General features: G+C 36.1%; 2 protein-coding genes and 2 long non-coding RNA genes across 5 annotated transcripts; 3 read left to right on the top strand and 1 right to left on the bottom strand.

The window, feature by feature from the left end:
• Window positions 1–58: 58 nt before the first annotated feature.
• LOC141633323 (uncharacterized) lies at window positions 59–7,601 on the top strand. The gene is made up of 5 exons (XR_012538101.1): window positions 59–618; window positions 995–1,145; window positions 6,203–6,269; window positions 6,658–6,768; window positions 6,953–7,601. It is a non-coding gene; the product is annotated as an uncharacterized LOC141633323 (long non-coding RNA).
• On the bottom strand, window positions 1,874–6,057 carry LOC141633324 (uncharacterized). 2 transcript variants are annotated; one of them, XR_012538103.1, is made up of 3 exons: window positions 4,553–6,057; window positions 2,212–2,699; window positions 1,874–2,085 (listed from the first exon to the last, which is right to left on the bottom strand). It is a non-coding gene; the product is annotated as an uncharacterized LOC141633324 (long non-coding RNA). The 2 variants fall into 2 exon arrangements; XR_012538102.1 differs by lacking the exon at window positions 4,553–6,057 and having other exon boundaries at window positions 2,212–3,418.
• A 10,628-nt stretch (window positions 7,602–18,229) lies between the features above and the next one.
• Window positions 18,230–20,658, top strand: LOC141633321 (photosystem I subunit O-like). Its single transcript, XM_074445807.1, has 4 exons — window positions 18,230–18,479; window positions 18,912–18,987; window positions 20,097–20,279; window positions 20,447–20,658. Exons 1-4 carry the CDS (start codon window positions 18,383–18,385, stop codon window positions 20,535–20,537), a joined length of 447 nt encoding a protein of 148 aa, XP_074301908.1. The 5' UTR covers window positions 18,230–18,382; the 3' UTR covers window positions 20,538–20,658.
• Window positions 20,659–23,079: 2,421 nt separating this feature from the next.
• LOC141632699 (uncharacterized) lies at window positions 23,080–24,444 on the top strand. The gene is made up of 2 exons (XM_074445219.1): window positions 23,080–23,715; window positions 23,800–24,444. Exons 1-2 carry the CDS (start codon window positions 23,080–23,082, stop codon window positions 24,442–24,444), a joined length of 1,281 nt encoding a protein of 426 aa, XP_074301320.1.
• The last annotated feature ends 445 nt before the right edge of the window (window positions 24,445–24,889 follow it).

Below are 24,889 nucleotides of genomic sequence, written 5' to 3'. Positions count from 1 at the left end.
GAAGGGGAAGTCAGGTAACATTTATACAAGAATACTTGTAAAAGGTCTTGAGCACTACAAAATAATTGCGGGAAACTGACGGAATAAATCTGACGGAAATTAAAATCGTCAGTTTACACGGAGTTCTGACGGAATTCTGACGGAATGAATTCCTGACGAAATTGCCGTCAGAATTCATCAGTGAAATCACGCGCGTTAACCCAATTTAATGCCGCCAAATAAAAGTCCGGAATCCTGACGGAAATTCTGTCATAAAAATCAAAATAATTGACTTTTATGACGAAATTTCCGTCAGAATTTTTAATTTTCCTGACGGAAAAGTCGACAGATAGACACACAAACACAGGGTTGAGGGTAAATTAGAAAAGAAGGAAAACTGACGACAATTCCGTCGGATACGTTCTTTAACCCAAAAAAAAAAAAATAGACGATCCTCACTTTCACAGTTTCACCCTCACTCTCGCTCTCACACTCAAGTCACTCCCAAACCCTAACCCCCAAAAATCCGGCACTCCTTCCCTGCCTCCGGCAATCTCACCGGCGTCACCACATCGGCGGCCACCACGAGCGTGTCTCCCTCCCTCCGGCAACCTCTCTCCATTTTCTTCTTTCTTTCAGGTAAGGTATGAATCATCCTCCGGTGTTCTATTTACATGGATATTTTGAGCTTAAATCTGTTTCAACCGAAAAGTTAGGGTTTCTTAATTTTTGTTTATCTTAGATCTGTTTGAAGTATTTAAATTGGACTTGAAAAGATTCGGAAATTTTATGTTGTACACTAATTGATTCGATTATAAGTGTTATTGTTCTAGTCATTGTTCTACTCTCCATACTACTTACTTTCGAATGTTTTATTCATTGTTAATCGACTTTCAAATTCTGTTGAGCCCTTCATAGATGATTATGCAGCTACACAAATGTGATTTTTTATGGATTAAGTAGAAAATTGAATTTGTCATCTTATTTTTCTGATTGGGTTTAATTTGATTTGCAGGGTATGCCTAGTTTTGCAGTTACTTTGATAATATTGGGGTTTTCGTAGTTAATCATCCATATTAAATATGAGTAATGGGTTTGGAAGTTGTAGATGATGATATCGATTGCCTTGTTAATGAAGGTGCGCCGGAGGATGCTATTGATGATGGGTGAGTATCTTAATTTAAGTAAATAGCCTTGTATAGAAATGCTGTATTTTTTTGTTCTAGAAATGGTCATGAAGATCATCTGCCAACTAATAATCCATTTGTGTAATTGTGTTTGTGATGAAGTAACTGTAAATTTGGTGTATAAGATGCCCCTTGCTATATACTCCCCTATTCCACCACATCTCATCCAATACTTTACGGCTTTTTTTTAGGAATGGGTGCTGGACTTCCTGCCCCTCTTGTATGTGTTTTTATCACTACTACAAAATGAGGCTATGGTAACACCATGTAAATGTTGCAAAATGTCTTATAAATGTTGCTTTATACTTGAGGCAACACTTTTAGATGTGCTGCTTAAAGCTCCGTTGCAATAGCTCAATGCAACATTTAGTGCAACACTTTATGAGTTAAGGCAACATTTTTTAAAAGTGTTGCACCTATTTTTAATCTGCAACACTTTTTTTCAGCAACACTTTTATATGCATTTGCAACACTTTTGTTTTTGAAAAGGCAACACTTATATAAACAAACGCATCATTTTTCATGTTAATGAAGCAACACTTTCGAAATAAATGCAATACTTTAAAATCGAGAATGCAACATTTTACTTTTGTAGTGCATCATTTGTAAGAGACCAATAATTTCACAAATAAACGTAATTATACTGTTTTAGCTTTTAAATAAAATGTAAGCATTGTATTAAAATCTTTAATCCAAACCCAAATACACAAGTGTTTTACATCACTAATCCTTATACAAAATTAAAACCTTAAACACATCCAACAAACTTAGTAATACAATTTCTGAACCTAAAGCCAATCTAAATCACTCAAAACAATAGGATTTCTTAATTTGGTAGCTGATTGACATATCATTAAGAACATGCTTTTGTAGTCGACTCCAGCTCCTACAGCTCTTCATCCAGGTGTGGGAAATATTGCTGAAACACAAGCGTTAAGATAGTTTAAAACCAGTGTAGTCTTACATCAAAGAAATGTGCAGATGGGAATGAATGGTAAAAAACATGAAAAAAACAAGATAATTGAAGTTAGCAATCCACAAGAACTTGAAGAATTACAGTTGCATTTCTCTAGGATGTTCAGCAAATCTACATGCATCTTCAGTTACTTGTTGCTCTCGATTACACGCATAATGACTTAAAACTGGTAAATAACTGGTGCCAAATATTTTTTCAACCATCTCATCAACCAAAAATCTAAACAATGTGCGTGACAAATATGAAGAGAATAGTTCTTCCATAAATCATGTACCTTATCGACTTCTTCTTCAGAATATAATATTATGTCTACTACAAGTAAACATATACTTGAAGGATGAATTAAAAGGAGTATCTAACAAACAAATATTATCATTCCCCACAAAAAATCTAAAGAAGGAAAAGAAACACATTTTAAAAGTAGTACGTAATACTCTAGTCCAGTACGTCGTATGCCACTGAAGTTCGCTTACCTCAAGTTGTTGAGGAGTCGAGTGAATCAGGTAGTTCCCTTGATTGTTCAAAGTCCGTAAGTAAAAACTAATACTACTAACAACCTGTACATGAGAAGCAATTTACTCGTATTTCAGTAAACGGAAGGAAAATTCTCATTTCAGACTGCCCTGGGCCTTTTTCCGTCTGAAATTAAGATAACCAAAATGTGACCATTTTACGATAAAACATAGTTATTTCTTGATAAAACGTTACTATCAATTTTTTGTTAAGAAGTGACAATTTTAATTATAACATTTTATCACTAAATGGTCACTTTTACTTATAAAATGTTGACAATTTCTCGTCTTAAGTTAAGCCCGTCCTAAGGAAGACGTACTGAAAATGGAAGGGGGCAATATTATTTAACCTGTTTAGGTATGAGTGTGTTCATGGCTAAGCAATTATATAAACCGGAATGTATTGATTCTTAATGAACTCAATGAACATACAACCTAAGTACCAAATCAGAAGCAGGGTAAGAGACTAAGGGTGTGTTTGGATAGCGAAAGTGGAGGGAAAGGGAAGGGAGGGGGAAGGAGGGAAGAGAAAGGGAGGTAAGGGAAGGGGAGGGCAAATGGGGAGTGGGTGTTTGGATACAATTTCCTTCCAAATCTTGCCTATTGTGGAGAGATTTTGATTTGCCTTCGAAGAGGGAAAATAGATCCCTCCAAATCCCTCCCCCTCCATTTCCCTCCAACCTTATTTGCTATCCAAACAAGGGATTTTAAATCCCCTACTCTCCCTCCCTTTCTTTTCCCTCCAAATCACTCAATCCAAACACACCATAGGAAAAATGAAGGGAAAGAGAGGGGATGGGGGAAGGAGGGAAAAAAAAGAGAGGGAAGGGAAGGGGAGGGGAAATGGGGTGTGGGTGTTTGGATACAATTCCCTATAAATCTTGCCTATTGTGGAAAAATTTTAATTTGCCTTGAAGGAGGGAAAATGGATCCCTCCAAATCGTTTCCCCTTCATTTCCCTCCATCCTCATTTACTATCCAAATAAGGGATTTTATATCTCCTACTCTCCCTCCCTTTCCTTTCTCTCCAAATCCTTCAATCCAAATCCACCCTAAGAGAACAAATAATTGGAAATAAAACAATACATAAGTAATAGATTAATAAAAAATTAACTTAAATCAAACAAACAAGGCTTATCCTTGATGAGTAAAATTGAACAACAAGGCTTAACAAATCTTTGTTTTTTTTCATGTCTTGTGATCCACCGGAGAGTTCTTGTACATCTTATGTGAGTGACATAACTCACTCTTCACCAGTACAATCAATGCTTTACAAAGCACACAAGCATTCACAATCGAAATAACCTACCCGAGATGAAGTCATGAACCACACCAAGTGATCATTCGTTAAGTAGTAAAAAAGTATACGAGTACCTGTCAAGTGTCCCGGAATTACAAAGGTCAATCCAGTAGCTAAAGATTTCAAGGCTATTTCAAGAACTTCCTGATGGAGAACTAACATCCATATAGTTATACTCCAAGAATTGGTGTTTTCAGCAAAGTCTACTTATACTTGTTAAATCATATACACTACATAAAGAAAAGTCAATCCCCTTGATCCAAAAGGCAAAACTCGTCACCATGACTTAGGTCTAACAAGCACAATAGCAAATATATACTCACTATCATTTTACACCCATTTTTCCCGATATCTAACATTCAAAAACCTAACCTACGCAGCGATATAGTGTAATTGAGTATTACACAGTTAATAGATAGGCACTACACCAATACAAGCGTGTCGATAATACCCGAATTGTACACAAAGGAGAAAATGATCTCAAATCATTCGACAAATTACAAAAGAAATTGACAAAAATATGAAGAAAAAATTGAATTATACCTGGAAAATCGAAAAAAAAATGATTAACGCAAGGTAAAGAAGAAGTGAATCGGACCTAAAAGAGGGAGAATGAGCGGTGGAGTTGCTTTGATTGTCGCGGAAATAGATTGAACAAAATGCACCTACAAAATTGATTGAATAGCAGTTAACAAGGACTTATTGAAGGAAATCAATTAAGGATCGACGCACAATGGTGGAATACTGGAATTGAATAGTGACATTAGGTTTTTTTTTTTGAATTTGTTTATAGGGAGGTGCATTGACTTTAGCCGTAAAATAAAAATTTTGGATATCAATTGGGCGCAAAATGAAAGTTTAGAGTTCCGCCTACTCCAATTTCATTATTTTTGTAAAATTATACTTCCTCCGTTCTAATGAGTTGTATACGTTTACTTCATACACGTACATTAATTCACGTTTTCTTTTGCTCATATCTTCAGTACACATTAATAAAGATTATAAAAATTTCGTATTCATAACGTACTCGATAAAACAATTTCAAAAAGATCTCACATAACTATCTTTTATGTTACTCGTATATATTAGAAGTTATAATAGAGATTCTTCTTACTTAAAAATCAAGCTTATTCTATTCAATGGAGCGAAAGAATTATGGAGTACTCCGAATAAAATAACCGGTGAACGGTCGCACATGTTTTATATATTCACCTAAGACTTAATTCGAGTAGTTACGTCAAATGTAAAGTATATTGTGTTATTTTGATTCTGAGTCGGGTTAATTTGTGTAATTTTGATTTACGTACTCATTGAGTCAGGTCGATATTCAATTAGGTAAGTAATTGGATTCTCGTCAGATAATTTTATCTGCCAAATAATGTTACGTAATAATAATCTTACTTTATGAGCACATAAAAGGTTAAAGTTTTAGGTAAACAATATTTCATTATTATAAATAGCGTAATATATATTATTATAACTATAATTATATAGAAATAATAAAAGCAACACTACATAAAAATGTTGCATTTATGACTCTAGAGTGTAACACTTCAATAAAAATGTTGCATGATATTAATAATTGCAACATTTTTTAGCAAACTGTTGCATGCTTAATATCTCTCTCTTAAATTGCAACACAATTACGAAGTGTTGCACACAAAATGTTGCAATAAGCTTAATTTGTAATAGTGTATAAATTGTCGATCTAAAAACAACCATGAATTATCTAATGAGACAGACTGAGTATTAAACTTCAATAGAGATTGGTCTGTTTATAGGCATTTTAATCATAAAAGTCAACATTGGATTGAGGTATGATAGCGTGGGTGATGCAACGACTACAAATATGTATATAATAGAAGTATATAATAGAAGTATCGTCAAATGGAGCCATGATTTTTATGGCTAGATAATACAGTATGGTTTAGCAAATCATGTATCCTATTCTCAAATAGAGTTGATGCTGCTCTTTGTCTAGCTATGGTAGATGATGCTAATATGTTTTAGATTTCTAGATTTAGACTCTTTCGTCATTGAAATCCGACATCTTCTCTTTTGTTTTGTACAAGACCGTTGCATACATATTAGTTACTATAACCTTCATTAAATAAGGAACATCACATGAAATGAGGCCATTGTATGCACACTACTGTCTTATTTAAGGTTTTGTTGGCTACTTTTTGTGACGTGAATGGGGGGTTCGATATTTGCTATTTTGTCTAACTATAGGGTGTGTTTGTTGAAGAATTTCTCAGGGTTTTGATTAAATATTGCATCAGAGTTTCATTGGATCATGTTTGTTCAGCATTGAGGTAAGTGATTATTGGTAAATTTATATTTCTATAGAGCATATTACTTAGCCAAAAGATTATAAATTTCGGATTTGATGACAATGGTTAACCAAGCAAGTGAAATGGGCATACTATAAATTAGAGTTTATAGCCACTTTCACTAGTTAACTCCTATGTATGCTCAAGGTGAGATATCCCAGAATTGATTTATGAATCAAACCATGTAGAAGCGGTCATTAACGTGGATCGGTATGTTATCCTCGAGTGTCTTCAAGGGTGTCTTCTGGTTTTTCAGTGTGATATTATTTATGTTAAAGAAACTTTCCTCAAATTAGTATCGGTTTACTTTTACATATGCTCGTTGTAATAACATTCATTCATCTTTTTTCCTTATCCATCATTTGTGTAGGTGCAAAACGTTGGGATTATCGGGATATTCAGGCGAACATTAAACCTTCCATTCCTTTCGTGGCCAAGCGCCCTTGTTTTGTTGCTGTGGGTTATCCCTTAAGAAACAAAGGTACTACGTTTAGCCTAACCTTCATCTTTAGCTTTATTAGTTTAAAAAGGCTGTCTATACAACTTGAGTTTACCAGTGAAATATCTTAGCTTTTTAATCGTCAAGAATGCATTCTATTAATACTCCAGTTTTTAAAGAATTCACTATATGATCTGAGCATGCTGTAATTTTCTTGCACCTTTAGGTACATCGACAACCATGATGTATTGCAGCCTTGCGACGCTGTGCTGTTGTTGGATTTGAAGAGTGCTGCTGCTAATTCCTTCCCTTCCGGTGTAGCCAAAGCTTGATATTTTGCTTGTATTATTTTATCTTGTTATGATGCTCGACTTAGTATAAATGTTTCTCTTTCAGTTGTCGATCAGTATGTCACGTGTGTGATATTTATGCCTGATTTGGAATTCCTAGACCTGACTCCATATGGCCTTTATATCAATTTGATTTTGTTCAGTTTAGAGAACATTTGACAAAGAACACATTTTTTTTTTTAAAAACATAAATTTTTCTGACGGAAAAATTGTCAGAATTGTTGTTACTGTACAAATTTCTGACGGAATTTCCGTTAGAATTTGAATTTTCTGACGGATTTTCCGTCAGGAAAGTCAATTTAATGTTGACTTTTATCCAAACCCCAGGGAATATGGTTGACGGATTATCCGTCAGGTTTCTGTCAGAAATGCAAATTACCGACGGAAAATCCGTCAGGATTGCATTTTTCGTGACGAATTATAGTGACGCGCGTTCCTGACGGAAAATCCGTCAGGAATCCGCATTTCTGACGGATAAGGGCTGTTATTGACGGATTTTGTCCGTCAGTTTCCCTTGTTTTTTTTGTAGTGGAGGTTAAGACTTAAGAGTAATAAAGAATCTAGTATTACTACTGGAGTTACTTGTTGGTTTTGCGACCAAACTGGCCATAAATTGATAAAAGTATTTAAAATACAAAGTCTAGTTAGCAAGGATAATGACATGTAATTTATTGGCCTAAGTTTGTTTTGAATCATGTTTAGCAGATGTGTCACCTCATTCTTGATGGTTAAATAGTGGATCATTTGTTTATGTTTGTATTCTCCTTAAAGGGTTCCAAAATAAATAAACACCAAGTGAGGTTATAGTCACCGTGTCCGCAATGAATGACGGGAAACTTGATGTGGATTTCATCAGAAAAGTTGTCTTAAAGCTTAGTTCAGGATTTTATTTGACTCTAGAAAATTTTCTTTATGTGTCGTATATGAGACGAAATTTGATTTCTATTTCGTAATTTGACATGTGTGGATTTCGTTTGGTCACTTATAATTAAAAGGTTGAATTATTTTATAACTCTCATATGATTGAAAATGCTTTCCTTTGTGATGTTTTGCATTAATTGGATTGGTTTTGATTTCCCATGATATTTTCTTGAATGTTGAGAGTGTTGGAATTAAAAGACGATTGACGAAAGAATTTTTTATTTTCTTTTATTTTATGGCATAAGATTCTTAGCCATGTTTCTAAAGAGAAGTTTCATGGACTTGTCAAATGTGAAATTGAACTTAATTTAAGGAACTCTTAAAGGATATTCACACTAACATTAGTGAACCACTACTATATATTTGTGGAAAGACGTCATATATCATGTTCAGTGATGGTGATTCTAGATGTGGTTATGTTTACCTTATAAGTATAGTAACTCTAAGGCTCTTGTTAAGTTTAAAGTATTTATTGTCAAGGTTTGGAGCTTGTTTTGTATGACCATTAAGACTGAAAGATGAGACCGAGTTGGAAAGTTGTTATGTCAATTTAAACATGGTGATTCGTGGTTGTATATGAGTTTTTTGTTTTATACTTATTGTTGGACATTATTCGATGCCAAGTCTTCTTGAATAAAACGGTGTGACTGAGCTGTAATTGTACTTATAAAGATAGGGTGAGAAGTTTGATTCGAGATACAAATTAACAGTTTATAGCTAAAGTAAAGCTTTTACATCAGCCTTATATTATCTTGGACCCAATACCTATCTGACAACTTTAATTTCTTTTTTGAAGTGTCTTTTGAATTATGGATTAAAAAAAAAAAACGAGTTTAAACAGTTTAGGGTGTGGGATTGTCAATTAAGTTGAGAATTTATATTTATAATCTTTCTGGAAAATTTTGATCCCAAAACCACTCCTAAATTCTTTGTTACTTATCCTGTAAATTTTAAAGTTTAAGATTTGTAGAGTATATAACAGTTAAATTTCTAGAGAATGGCTTAGAGACCTGTTGTAGTAACAGAAGGCTTGTTTGCCTCATCCTGAGTTGTTAGTCTTCTAGTTATGCATTAGAAAAAAAATATTTATTCTTCTTTTTCTAATGGGGGAAGTATGATGACCAATAATGCTATTTCACATAACCCGTATGTTGTTGCATATTCTAAAGTGTTTTCAAAAAGGCTTTAAGCATTTAACTATGTTGATTTTGTTGTCTATATCGGGGAAGTTGATTATGACTTGAGTGAAATAGATTAGATTATAACCTATAAATAAGGTATTTATTTTGTGCAAGCAGATAAATGAAAAGAGGTTATATATGTATGATGAGATGTAATCGATAAGACACATAATAAAGTTTAGGAGTTAATTGTTACTCCCATGATTTTTTGAACCAGGCGGGTGTAAAGTGAATCTCTAAAATAAAGTTGAATTTTGAAGGTGTTGTTAAGAAACATAAGGAGAGATTTGTGACAAAGGGTTATACTAAAAGAGAAGGTGTGAATTTCAATGAAACAGTTTCACCTGTTACTTCAAATGATTCTTAGGTCTTTCATTGTTCATGATTTAAAGTTATACTAAAATGGATATTCTCATTGTTCTGTTTTGAATGATTTTGTTGAGAAAGTTAAAGAACATATGGTATGTAAATTGAAGGAATCAATTTATGAATTGAAACAAGGTTTTTGTCAGTGGTATATGAAGTTTTATAAGTTTGTGAAGTTTAATGAACTTGTTGAAATGTTAATAATATTTGCATATATTACAAGATCAGTGGGAGGATATTGAATTGATATTCCTTGTTCTTTATGTTGATGATATTTTACTTGGTAGTAATGATCTTGATTATTTGTTGCATGACACAAAAGCAAATCTTTTCATTGTCTTCGACATGAACGATTTGGGGGAAGAATGTTTTGTGCTTGGTATTAAGATTGTGTGTGACATGTCTAACAGAATGTTAGCTAGGATTATTAAGGGAGAAATAATGTTGAATAATCTGGTGTAACTCTCATATCTAAAAGTGACAATTTAAGTAAGAATGAATGTCGTCCTTAAAGTATACTTGATGAGAACACTATGTAGAAGATTATTTATGATAGTGTTGTTTATAATTTGATGTATACTGAAGTGTGTATTAGACCTTCGAGGCTGTGTTTGATGATGTGAAATCCGGTATAGGATTTGTTTTTTATGTTAGCTGGTGGTGTTATCTCTTGAAAGAATATGTCTAGTTGTCTACCTCTGTTATGGAGACAAAGATTACAGCCTGTTATACATCCACTCATCATGTCAAGAAATTGAGAGATTACATTTATAGCTTTATGGTCATTCTTCATATCACACAAGCTATCACCATTAGTTGTGATAATAGGGGTTTAGTCTTATGCACTAAGAAGAATGTAAAATCTGGCAAATCTAAGTGGTTTTATTTGAAGATTCATAAAGTCGGAAATTGGGTCAAAGAGATGATTGCAGACTCGTTGACTAAAGGACTCAGGTCTATTGAGTTATTAAAAGCATGTTGAAAATATGAATCTTGTGATTTCTTTTGATGCACTGAATTAGTGGGAGTTATAGTTAAGATATTTTGGTACTTAAGGTACTGTATGATTCCGGTAATAAAGTTGATGTTCTAATTCTCACTAAATGTATGCATGTTAAATATAAGCTTAATGCATCTATGATTATTTTTATGGTTCAATTCTTGTCTCGTGAAGAGATGTTCTGCATTAAAGCTTTTGCCCTTTAGTGGGTGGATTTATCCTGAAATGGATGTTGGCTGTTGAGCCATTGCCAGTTGTGGTGTATTTGCCCATTAGTGGGTGGAGTTATCCTTTAATGGATGTTGGCGGTTTAGCCATTGCCTGTTTTGGTGTATTTACCCTTTACTGGGTGGTTTAATATCTAATATACCTTAAGTGGTATTTACCTTTTGAGGTAAATAAGGGGAATACTTCTTCAGAAGTGGGTCTTGTTTGAGACTGTGACCGAATGTGGTTAAGCATGCTCATCTTAAAGTTTGGATCTATTATGCTAAAACCACACTACACTTTGTCACACTTGGGACTCATGTCGGTAAGCTTTTGGTGTTGTGATCATGGAAGGTCTTGTATGACTTTAATTGTACTATGTCCGCTATGATTCACATTAAATTGCTTATTGGACCGAGTTCTGTTGACTGAGATGTTTATATGGCCATGTTGTTCAACCCGAGAGTCGTTTTACAAAATAAAAGTTTTCGAAATATTTCTTAAAACAAAACATTTTAATAAAACCAACAATGTCGCCCAAGTGGGAGAATGTTGGATTTGGACTTCCATTAGTCGGTTTTCTTATTTATGAAAACGGGTTGAATGTGACCGGTAAAGCCCACTAAAGTTATATGATCCATTGGGCCTAGGTCTGTCTCAGTCAGTACGGTTAAGTACATAGTGTGATGGTACTGATAAGTGTAGGGCCTGTTTATTATACAGTGGGCAGCCTAATGGGGGGGCCCAAATACAGTTCTATTATGGCTAGGTCTCTCTTCCTGTCTAGAATACCCCTAACCTATATAAATAGGTTATTGGGTTGACATGCCCCACTGATTGTCAACATAAGGAAAACCTAGAAAAGGGAGGAGAAGATCCTAGTATACTAATCATCTTATTATTTATTATTATTATTATACGCTCCAGATGATCTGACTATTGCTTCCGCTAAAGGTATGTACCCTATACAATGATCCTTATAATTTATCTTACATGAAATACTTACTGGAACAAAATATCACTACTGCTTTCCAGAGTAAATGCTTACTTAAACTCTTGGGGTTGGATTATGAGATCAAATATAGGAAGGGAGTGAAAAATAGTGTTGCTGATGCGCTGTCCAGAATAACTGGTGAACAGTTAATGTTTATGTTGGTATCTCATGTACACACTGATTTGATTGAGATGATACATGGGAGATGGGAACATGACCCACATTTGAATGCCCTAATCCAACAGTTGAAAGATGGGGTGGTTCAAAACAAGTATACTTGGGTGGATAACGAATTGAGGAAGAAAGGAATGCTGGTTGTAGGTGCAAATGAGGAATTAAGGAAGAAAATTATTGCTTTAATGCATGATACTCCTTTGGGGAGACATTCTGGGGTGCAGGCCACAATCAAGAGACTCAAAAGTCTTTTCTACTGGAAGCATATGCAAAGGGAAGTCAGAAATTATGTGAGACAATGTGAAGTATGCCAAAGGTGTAAACCTGTTTTACAACAACCAGCAGGGCTACTTCAACCATTACCAATACCTGAGGCAATTTGGGTTGATATTTTAATGGATTTTATTGAAGGATGGCCTAGGTCCCAAGGTAAAGACACTATTTTAGTAGTGGTGGATAGATTGAGCAAATATGCACACTTCTTGTTGCTCAGCCATCCATTTACTGCTTCCACTGTGGCACAAGTGTTCTTGGATCAGATTTTTAGGTTACATGGGATGCCAAGATCCATTGTGAGTGATAAAGACAAAATTTTTATGAGCAACTTTTGGCAAGAATTGTTTAGATTGCAACAAGTGGACCTACTGATGTCATCAGCTTACCATTCACAAACAAATGGACAAACAGAGGTCCTTAATAGATTCCTGGAGAATTATTTGAGGTGTATGACTGGAGAACAACCCAAGGCATGGGCTACATGGATTCCCTTAGCAGAATGGTGGTATAATACCACTTTTCAGTCAGCTGCTCAAAAAACTCCTTATGAGATTGTTTATGGGCAGTCCCCGGCAGCACACATTCCATATGTATTGGGCGATAGTAGGGTGGAAGCTGTTAATAGAAGCCTAGCTGTAAGATAAGAATGTATTAAGATGCTCAAATTTCATCTCAAAAGAGCACAAGATCGAATGAAGAAACAAGCTGATAAGAATAGAGTAGAGAAGGAACTAATGGTGGGTGATTTGGCATATGTCAAATTGCAGCCCTATAGATAACATTCTGTAGTGCAGAGGACTTGTGCTAAGTTGTCTCCTAGATACTATGGGCCTTTTCCAGTAGTTGCCAGGGTGGGACAAGTTGCATACAAGTTATAGCTGGCTGTTCAAGCTAAAATTCATCACACTTTTAACATCTTTCTCCGGAGAAAACATGAAGGTCCAGCACCAACACTGAGCTCTATACCTGATATGGATGACTCACAACAAATAAGAGCTGAACCTGTAGCAATACTGGACAGGAAATTAGCAAAGAAAGGGAATATGGGCGTGGTTTATGTACTGGTGAAATGGTCCAACTCCTCTACTGCCGATGCCATCTGGGAGCTTTATGAGGACATGAGAAGGAGGTTTCCAGATTTTCAGTTAGATCCAACTCCAGCTGTAACACCCGCCATTTTTGTAATCTATTTTCGTAACCGTATTTTATTTACGATTACGATTTGATTTGTATGACTCGGAATTTATCTGTGAGCCATTTCTTTTCTTCCTTTGAATTCTTGAGTTCTCTTATGTCTCGAATATTTCCTTGTTTTCGAGAATTATTGTTATTTCTAACTATTTCAGCTTCGCCTTATTTATTCATTTTATTCGTATTCTAATTCTACTCCGAGTTAATTTGTTGGAATTCGGAATTTGTTCTTTTGAACTCCTTTATTCTCTTTAATTTCTAATCTCATATATTTTATCTTTATTAATGAGATTTAATTTTATTCCTTAATCTATGGTTTTGATTTGATATTTTAATTAATTACTTTTTAAGTCGATTTTTAGTCCAATTTCATTTACGGACCGACTTCTATTTAAATGGTGATTTTATTCTCCATTTTCGAAATTGCCCTTGGTCTTTTGGTGCGTGTGATCTATACATTTTGTCACACTTTTCTTTCTTATTTATTTGCTAACCATCTTATCTTTTGTAACCACTTTGACCTATTCCTATTAGCATCTTATGTTAGTGTTTTAGAAGACTCAAGTCTCCTTATTTCTTTCTCACTTGAACCGTGAAGACTGAAGAGGAGCTATTCATAACTTCTCTTTTACAAAAAATAATAAGAGCAACCTCATCGCTTCCGCCGTTCTTCCGCAAAAATAAAATTTACGTACGTGCTTACCTTCTTGCTTCTTTATTTCCGTTTTACAAATTAATCTACGTACGCGCTTGCCTTCTTGCTTCTTTATTTCGATCGACCTTTCCTCATCATCCGTTCATCCTTTTCTAAGGGTTTGTAGAAGAGATATTAAATGCTAGCATATGTGGATTCGGATTCGTAACAAGGTAACTACGACGTTACTCGGTATTGCATTGATTAATTGTTGTAGTTGTATGTATTATTGCTTTTTTTTGTGGTATTATAAAGATTTATTGATACATATGATTTTCGAAACCTTTACTTTCTGATCTCTTGATATCCATAATCTATTTTGACTATGTATAAATTTTATTTTGTCAATAGGAATTTATTTTGGTTGATTTACAAGTTTTATGATCAAATCGATGGTTTTGATATTAGGGTTTTAATAATTCGTTTTTATAATTTAAACTGATGTAAATTTTTTTTTTCTGGAATTAATAGTTGATTTTAAGATACCATGAATTTTCGTGGTAATTATTTTGGAGTTTTAATATTTATTTCGTAATTTAAAGTATTGACGCAGTTTCTGCGATTATAGCGATTTGTTCAGTTTTAATTATGTTAAAAATATTAAATAAAATTGTAAATTTACAATATTTTAGTATATGGCAGAGACATGGAGCATTAGGTTGTGTATAAATTTGTAGGTCTTCAATCATTATTTTCGATTTATGGTGTATTTTACAAGTTTGATGGAAACCGTTGTTAAATCTGTCAAATATGTTCGTCTGTTTGTAAAAATCATATCACCTGTTTATATTTCGAATTTGCAAAAGTGTAAAGAATAAACTCCTGTTATTTTAAAGTGTAGAGGCTGTATAAAATTTTTCATAAGATTTAAACTTACAGTTTGGTCAGAATAAATTATTTGTGAACAGCAAATGCCGTAAAACGCGTTTCGACTTCTCTCAAAGATTCATTTTTAAAAGATATTTTGCTTTTGATACAGTAGCTAATCTTTTTCTCAATGAAGATTTATCATGTTTAGTTATGTTTAAAATTATGCCTTGCCTTAAAATGTTTTCTAAAAGTATATTTATGAACTGAAACATTATGGGTGACGTTTTCTGACAGTTTTTAGAAATGCATTTTTAGACCCCTGATACGTTCCTAATTTAAAGTTTGTCAAAACATGAAAGTTGTAGATAAAAGCTATAGGAAACCATGAAAATTGGCCTTGCGTCATTTAGATTTTTCTGTAATTAATTATAAATTTTACAATACTGCTGTTTAGTTTTATAAACTAATGTAGAGCTCCGTCTCATTAAAGCCTAAGTAATAAGTCTTTACTAAAGTACCTTAAGTCAAAGGATGGTCTTTAAAGTTTAATTTCAGTAACTTGATTTATTTAAAGTCCTTAAATAAATTTTATACTTTTGGTTTTAAGTTTAAGTTTTCTAATTCAAGGAAAATAAAAGTGTAGTTCACTTACGAACCATTTGAATAATATACTATATCACTTGGAATACTTTTAAGTTTGGAATAATGAAAGTAAAGGCAAAGAATAATAAACTAAGGCATACGGGTTCTTATACGGCTATAAGATTGGGTATCTCTGGGCGTACAGATTGTCGTAGAGTCATGTACATGTACTTAGACTAGGACTTCACACTGCGTGGTAAGACGTGTCCTATTATAGCTTGTTGTCTAGTGAGCGAACTTGGAGTTGGTCACCTTTGTGTGACACTGAGTTCCCGAAACTAGTGTAAGATCTTTGCGGTGTCAAGGAGTATAGCTAAAGTGAATATCTAGCCTGAACTATATTATTTCCATTCTATCATTTGAGGAATTTTGCTTTTAAGCGCAAAGCACGTTGGTTAACGTGATTTGGTAATCATATTTTGTTACTTATGTTTTATAACATTTCAATTACTTTGATATATTATTTGCATCTGTAACATTTATATCATGTGATATGGCTGGGAGAACGTCGAGTTACTCCCCATCGATTGTGGGTCATTATGTTTATAACATGACGGGTATTAGCTTTCTTTGGGATTCTCTGTGTGAGCTAGCGAGTAGTTTGCAGATCCTACTCTGTTTTCTGCTTTCTTTTATGGTTTTTAGTTTTAACACTTTTGAGGAATTTTATTTTCGCCCTTTTTATAAAAGTGGCATTTGTTTAGACTTAACCATTTAATTTTATCCTTGAGATACATTCTCAATTTATAACAGTTAGAACTTTTATCTTTGTGTATTTAACCCCATTCGACAGTGTTTCCGCCACTGTTTTGCACTAGATTTTATAGGGGATTACACCAGCTTGAGGACAAGCTGTTCGTTAAGGGGGGGTGGATTGTTATGATTTTGATCATAAGAGTAACCAACTAGTGAATTCAGTTGAGCCAGCTCAGCAAAAGTGTTGACATGTTGTTACAGGTTGTTAAGAGGATACAAGGATTTGGGCGGGAATTCTGTTAGAAGGCACTACCTGTTATAAATAGTTACAGATACATTTCATTAGTTAGCTTTTTTATCATTTGTATGAACTCATTTTTTCTCTCAAATCTTCCTCTGTAATTTTCTCTGTAAAAATTCCTCAACAAATCTTTTATAAAATACCTAATTCGATTCCCTTCTAAATTCTAGGGTTTCCTATTTGTATTTTAGGGTTTCTAGATTAATTCCTGAAACTACTCTATCATTTTATTCTATAGTTTGTGATCATTGTCCCCTTTCTATATTCCATTAATCTAGGGTTTATCAATACTGAGTCAATTATCTACACTTATTAGGCCGTATTAGGCTCATGTAAGGCCGTTTTATAAGGTCCGGTTATGCTAGGGTTTATTTTCCCTATTATCTCATGTAATTTGTATTTAAAGGCCACGATTATCGATGGAAGGCAACACACAAATTACACAAAACAGATATCTCTCATTTAACATGGTATCAGGTTCTACAGAATGTGAAGAGTCAAGGGTGAGAACACCTAAGAGAGGGAGAGGGTGAATTAGGTGTCTATTTAAAAATTTAAGCTTAATGAAAGCTTCTTTTAAAACTCTTAAAAACACTGTAGGAAACACTTAGATGAAAGGAGAAGTTGATACTTAGAACTATAGAGTTAGAAGTATTCAACAACGATTCAGCAAGCAGAAGTCATGTGTACTCAACTGTTGTTTCTGAAGTTAAAACGTGAGTTTAGAGTGGCAGCGGAAATAAAACGAAATAGACACGACAAACGATGTTTTTAAAACTGGTTCGGTCACTACTCTGCGACCTACGTCCAGCGCTATTTTATTAAACATTTTAGAAGTAAACTCATACAAATTAAGTGTCGTGCGGAAGCGTGAATACCTTGTGTTGGACCTCTGCTGCATCTGTGTCCACAACCCATAATAGTACGATATTTTCGTACCCTGTTTGGACTAAGTCCCATAGTCCTTGTGAGATAAATATTGACTTCAATTGGATACTTTAAAGGTCGTATTTCTCGCATTTGAATGTTGGTAACCAATTTACTTGTATTGTGTTTGACATGTTTTGAATGTGTGATTTTGTTTGGGACTATTTTTTATTTGTGAATGTTTATTTTATTTTTTTGCTTTTTATTTGGAGTACTTGGATTGTCGGAGCTTCCCGTGGCTCTGATACCACTGTTAGTTTTTTATGTGTTGATTATTTGTTAAATATTAAATGTGATCAAGGTATTTAGAGTGGGAGAGATGATTGTATAAAATGCTTTATTATTGATCTTGTTAGTTTAATGTGAATGTTTTATATGTAAGTGCTTGTGTGAATTCTTGTTGGACCTTACAATCTTATACAAACATGGTCTTTTATAGGCTTTGTATGTAGGTGGTTTTCACCTCCTCTTCCTTGTTTTAACATCTAGATAATTCTAGAATTATGGAGCATTTTACTAGATATTAGCCTATATAGCTAAACCTAGATTTTTCTAGATTAACCCATTTATAACAGGCACCCAAAATGAAAATATCTCAATAATAAACTCTTGTCTCATCTATTTATATGGAATAATATTTGACCCGTTTTTATAGCGTAGGTAATGTGATATTTGGTTTTCTTTTGAACATGACTTATGGACCTATATGCATCCTAAAGAAGCAAACATAAAATTTTATCCACAAATATCCATGTGGCGCGAACTGATTGACTGATTATCCATCCAGAAATCTTAGTTGTCTCTTTTACATGGTCCACCTCAAATCCCAACTTGTGTTTGTATGGTTATTCATTCTCTACATTTGCATGATTATTTTGTAACCAAGAAAAAATAATAAGCAAAGGAGAAGAAATTACTTTAGAAAAATGGTAGCTAGCAGTTTTGCAGCATCCTCAACTGTTGTTGGTCTTGGCACATCTACTCTCTCTCGCTCTTACTCCAAGTCTACTACCCTGTCTTCAGGTAATCATCCTTTCATTTCGTCATATCTTTTCTTGATGCAGCTCTCGACGCAATTTTCTTCGTGGTGATTAAAAAGAAGTCGCTTTGTATTGCCAATACAGGTGTAAGGGTGCGTACATCTGTCCCACCTTATATATATATATATATATATATATATATATATATATATATATATATATATATATATATGCTTTTGTGTCCAAAGGCATTAAGGCTTGAAGTCAAAGGCTGCTGCAGTAAAAATAAGAAGCAAAGGATAATGTTGTTTTTGTTGTTCTATAAACCAGAATTTTCTTCTCATTATTGTGCTCAATCTTTGTATCGACTTTATTTATTAAATTGTTATGAATATTGACTTGAAAATGTAAATCCTCTGTATTATGTACACAATTATGATCAAGAGTGTGACGATTTATTCGTTTTGGTTCATAGGTTTCTTGAAGTCAAAGGTTGCTGCAGTAAACCCTCTGAGGCAAGCTTGTGGCACTTCTGGAGGAAGATTTACCTGGTTAATATACTCTATCTTGTCTTTCGTTAATTTGACTTGTTTACAACTTACAAGTATCCGACATAGGTGTATGATGAAGTGTCAAACTCTACTATCTTATGAGAATTTACATGTTTTGACTTAAAATGAAGTGTCTAAGTGTCATACTCGTATCCGACACTTGGTTATGCCATATAATGTGCAGAGTAGGAATAACATTAAGTGGTGCTTTGCTCTTCCCTGTACAATTAAACATACTATAAAATTAAATTCGAATTTTGGGGTTATAACATAGATCGAGAACTCGGGATTAATTAGTAAGGTGACAAAGTAAATTAGAAAAAATCGAAAATTTAGCTAAAAACATCATGTTCTTGTTTGGCCTAACTTGTTGAAAATGAGTGTGTGTTTTTCAAGCTTAATTTTCTAAAAGAGTTTTTCAAAAGCAGAAACACCAAATTGCTACTTCTATTTTTATGGGCAAAAAGATGGTTTTTTTGGCTTTTGAGAAATTTTGTTTTAGCTTTTAAATAATGATATGTTTGGCCAACAAGTGTTTTTAAGTTAAAAAACACTTTTAAAACCAGGTCAAAAACACACTTAGAGCATGTTTGGTCTCGATTCTCAAAAATGGGTTTTTGCTTTTTAAGTTTAATTTTTCAAAAGCAAAAGCAACAAATTGCTGCTTCTATTTCTATGGGCAAAAATATGGAATTTTAGCTTTTGAAAATATTTTTTTTAACTTTTAGAAAATAGTATGTTTGGCCAAAAAGTATTTTTGAGGCCAAACACACACTTAGTCCATCATTGTTGAAGTTATTGTAATTGTATTATGGAATTCATCGTATGTTTTGCTGCATCTATAATAATCCCTTTTCCCGGTCATTTGTTGTCCTTATTTCATTTTGGGTATATCAATCAATTGTTATCCTTTCTATTTAGGAATGCATTTGATGAACAATTTGATCTTTCACACCCAATTTGATCCACTTGTCATTTAATAATTGTTCTTCTCCTCTTTCTTTGGTTTTTTTGTCAAAACCAAAGGACAACAATTCAATGGGACGGAGGGAGTATGTTATTATTGTTTGCCTAAGACATTAACACAAAGATGATGGTATCTATAACAGTAGCTTTCAAAGAGATTGGCTGAGGAGAGACTTGAATGTGATTGGATTCGGGTTGATAGGGTGGCTAGCTCCATCGAGCATACCCGCTATTGATGGCAACAGCCTCTCTGGACTCTTCTTCTCTAGCATTGGGGAGGAACTCGCTCACTTCCCCACTCCTCCCGCTGTCACTTCTCAGTTTTGGTAAGTTTCTTATAAGACGGTCTTCTGTTAATATAACACTTGACCAATTCCATGCTTATAATCATCAACCTATTACATACAGAAGAATAATCTAGTCTCATGACAACATTATCACGAGACTCTCTTATCCGAGAATTTATAACTGTGTCTGTGTTTGGAATGAATAGGTTGTGGCTGGTATTGTGGCATTTGGGATTGTTCTTGTGCCTAACATTTGGGCAGATTGGCTTCAAAGGAAGGACTGAAGAGTACTTTTAAGAGAACTGCATCTATTTTTCTCATCTTATAATGTACTGTATTCTGTAAATTCAGTTTGACTGTTTGATTTTAGATTCATCTATGTTACCAGTACTTTATCTCGTCTTCCATTCGACTTTCAGCTATTTGTTCAAATGTATGTTGTCGTATAAACTCTAGGGGCGGAACCAAGAATTATATGTATCTAGGGCTAAATTTTTTATTTCAAGGTTCAAAATACACTAAAAGGATTTACAAGTCTATAAATATCAATGCTTTTACCTGATATTATTATAAAGTATATTTTATGTGTCACATTTGTTGGGGATAAAATATCACCCTTTTACGAATCCATTTTTGAAATAATGGTCAAAAATAAAATATTTGTCGTTTTGGGTCGGTTTGAAAATATTTGTCAAAATGGTGTCCACGTAGGCTCGGGATTTCTGAACCTAAAACACGCCACTACCAATGGCGTGTTTATAATGAGTACGGAAAGAAACTTCATTAAAAAATGGACTAAAACAAACACGCCATTGGGAATGGCGGGTTTCGGAGGGGAAACACGCCACCCCTAATGGCGTGTCTAATGTATTTTTTTTTTTTTTAAGTTCAGTCAGTTGAGGAAAAAAATTGTTGTAAAGACACGCCACTACTAATGGCGTGTTTCCTTCACAAAACACGCCATTAGTAAGGTCTAGAAATCCCGAGCCTACGTGGACACCATTTTGACAAATATTTTCAAAACCGACCCAAAACGACAAATATTTTATTTTTGACCATTATTTCAAAAATGGACTCCCCTTTTACTCAAGATGACGTGGCATTTGTTTATTGGCGGAAGAAAAGAAAAAGAGATTGATGAGTTGGAGCAATGGGGAGTTGGGGACCATGGGATTAAAGGACAAACAAACACATTTGTGTTTGTTGTTTCACGCGCAAAGGGAGTGGAAAAGTCAAACAACTACTTCCTAATAATAAGCAACTACTCCATATTTTCTAGGAACAGACGCGGAAATCTACCAGCAGAGTCGGGGAGGAGTTACAGATTCTAACCCTAGCAACAAACAACTATATAAAGGAAGGCAACTCACCTTAAGGATAGCATTCAACACTCTACTACTCAACATTCCGTCTACACTTAGCAATATCTCACTAGCAAAATAAGTCTTGTATTTCCTTACTCGCTTAATACCGTCTTGATCATAGTGCCATATTGGTGGGATTCCGATTCCCCCCGCGATTGTTCCCACATCGGGTTTTCCGCGTCACTAAAACTTATCGTGTCAACCTTTTATTTCAACGTTCATCCGTTCATTAAATTCGTCATATACATATCGTCTTAGGCCGTAGATTAATCACTATCACCCATTAATTAAAATTAATAGTCGGTAAATTTTTACCAAAACAGTTTGGCGCTCACCGTGGGGCATAGTGATCATTTTTTATTGCCAAATCTCGCAAGATCGAACCAGCTGTCACCATGTCCAGGAACCACGAGAATCCTTCGAAGAGCGAGTATGCCGGCTCCGTCTCCGGAGCAAGACTCTCCCCTGCTTCTGCAGGATCAGTAAGCGCTCCTCCAGCATCCAACCAAATGGTTCCCGTCAGCATATCACCCAGAACCATGCCTCCGCCTCTACCTATGAAACCGCCGCAGATATCCATGGCGGCAAGCGCGCCCAGCCAGCCCAGATCCAGCAGGGAAAGCAGTCCCAGCAGAGGAGAAGCTGCGTCCAGAGCCTCGACCCAGGCGGGATCAGGTGCAGAAGTTCTCAGAAGTAGAGGACCTCCAGTGCTTAACCCGATGCAAGTGATAATTCAGGGGATGGATACTCGGCGTCAGGCCGTTGAGGATTAGAGGAAGGACAACCAGAACCTGATCGCTCATATCGTAACCGCAGTCCAGCCCAAACCAGCGTCAGCACCTGAGGCCCTGAACCTGACAAGCGGTGGAGGATCACGTCGACCCATTCTGTCAGAACTAGTCACCAGACTATAGCTTGCAGGAGTAGCACCCAGTGAACCAGTCGAGCCTAGAGGATTGGGATGTTTGTCATTTGACAACCCACCCAGCCTGCAGCAGACACCAGGTAATGCACCGCTTAGCACTCCGTCAGGGTCTGACTATCCACCTTTTGTAGGAACACCCCATGCACCAGACATCTGGATGGCAATCTGGAGCTGTCATCAACACATCAGTTCCATCACTCAGCCAATTCACTAATGGAGCCTAGATCGGAGGCCTGCAGCAGACACCAGGATGGCGGCCAGGATCTATAATTAGTGCAACACCAGTGATAAGTCATCCAGCGTCTGGCCAATTTCCTGGTGGGCCCTGGTTAGGAGGTACACCTGTTGGTTCCTTCCCACCTGTTTCTAACCCCCTTGCGAAGCAGGTAGTTCGCTGGAGCAGCAATACCAGGAGCTGAGGGACCTAATGTACAGGATATCAGACGTAGCACGTCCATTAGAGAAAGCGCCACGAGATAGCTATGCAGACTCACCTTTCGTGGACGACATAGCCCTCTTCGGCGTTCCTAAAGGACGTGTACCACCAGCCATGACGCTCTACGACGGAACCACAGATCAACTTGATCAAGTCAACCACTACAAGCAGAAAATAATGGTGATAACCACGACCGGGCCCTTAAAGGAAGCTTGTTTGTGCAAAGGATTCGGATCAGACTTGTTTGGAGTAGCCCTGCAGTGGTTCATCGGCCTGCCCAACAAAAGTATAGCCAACTTCTTCGACCTAGTTAATGCATTCAACCAGCAGTTCGCCAGCAGCAGAAAGCCAAAGAAGCAGGCCAACGACCTCTATCGGATAGTGCAAGGGTTTGAGGAATCTACTCGTGATTACTTGAAGAGGTTTAACAAGGAGAAGGTGGCAGTTCCGAGGTGCAATATAGCAACCGCTATACAAGCCTTCCGCCGAGGGCTGCACCAGGATTCAGATCTATACAAGAACCTGACCATGCATCCGTGCACTACCTTTGAGGAGGTACAATCAAAGGCGATTGCTGTCACGAAGCTGGAGGAAGACTCTGCACCTATAAGAGGCACTTACGATTCAGACCTAGTATCCAGAAAAGCCCCGGTGGAAAAGAGGAGCGAAAGATCCAAACTCTACAGCAGGAGCGTGAACAAAGTTTCTGTAAGTTCTGAAGGAAAGGGTGAGGCAGATCTGCTTCCAAAGGTAAGCGAGTATGGTTTCACCACTAATCTTGCAGGATTGTTCAAAGCTCTGCAGGAGCTGGGTCGCAGAGTCAGATGGCCATAGCCTCCAACAGAGGGATACTCCGGCAGCAGAAACGATACTAGCAAAAAATGTGAGTTCCATGGAAGCAACACCCACGACACCGACGAATGCCATTCTCTCAGGAAGGAAGTCAAGTACCATTATGAAAAAGGAAATCTAGATCGCCTCCTAGCCAGAGGCACAATCAGAGTGAACTCTGCAGATCAGGTTCTGCCATCTCCCCCTTCTCAATGCACTAGAACTGTGAATGTTATTACAGGTGGCTTGGAGCTATGCGGATTGACGTACTCAGCAGCAAAGAGACGTGCCACTAAAGCAAAGGGAGATAAGCTAGAATATTCCTGTAGGATCAATCGCCAGAACCTGCCATCAGTCACCTTTGACGAAACAGATGCTCAGTCTACTCCAGAACAGCACCACAATGCATTAATCATCACGCTCCCCATAGGAAATTGCGAGGTGAGAGATCCTGGTGGATACCGGAAGCTCCATCAACTTAATCATGCTGGAGACGCCCAAAGGAATGGGATTCAGCGAAAAAGATCTAGCAAAGAAGGCGGTCCCCTTGGTTGGATTCAGTGGCGAAGCAAAGTATTCCCTAGGAGAGATCGCCATCCCAACCTATGCCGGAGGAGTCAACAAGCAGGTAAGGTATCTGGTTATTGATGGACCCTCCACTTACAATGTGATTCTTGGAAGGCCCTGGATCCACGAGATGAAGGCAATACCCTCGACGTACCATCAGTGTCTGAAGTTTCCAATGCCTTGGGGTGTGCAAGAGATACGTGGAGACCAAGAGGAAGCTAAGGATTGCTATAAAATGGCTCTGAAATCATCAACCAGCCCGCCTGCATAGCAATTACAGAGCCAGCGCATCCAGGACGAATATATTGAACCCCAGCAGGCAGAACTAGACGAAGTCATCCTGGACGCGCTGCATCCAGAACGAACGGTGCTAATCGGATCAGAATGTACAGGTAACATTCGTAAAGAACGCGTTCGGTTGTTGAGAACTAACATGGACTATTTTGCTTGGTCACATAATGATATGATAGGGATTGACCCAAGTGTGATAACCCACAAGCTAAGTGTGGATCCAAGCTATAAAACC

This window comes from Silene latifolia, chromosome Y (genome assembly GCF_048544455.1).
Source record: "Silene latifolia isolate original U9 population chromosome Y, ASM4854445v1, whole genome shotgun sequence".
NCBI lineage: Eukaryota > Viridiplantae > Streptophyta > Magnoliopsida > Caryophyllales > Caryophyllaceae > Silene > Silene latifolia.
Note: the sequence above shows the minus strand (reverse complement) of the source record. Positions and strands in the feature narration are given on the sequence as shown.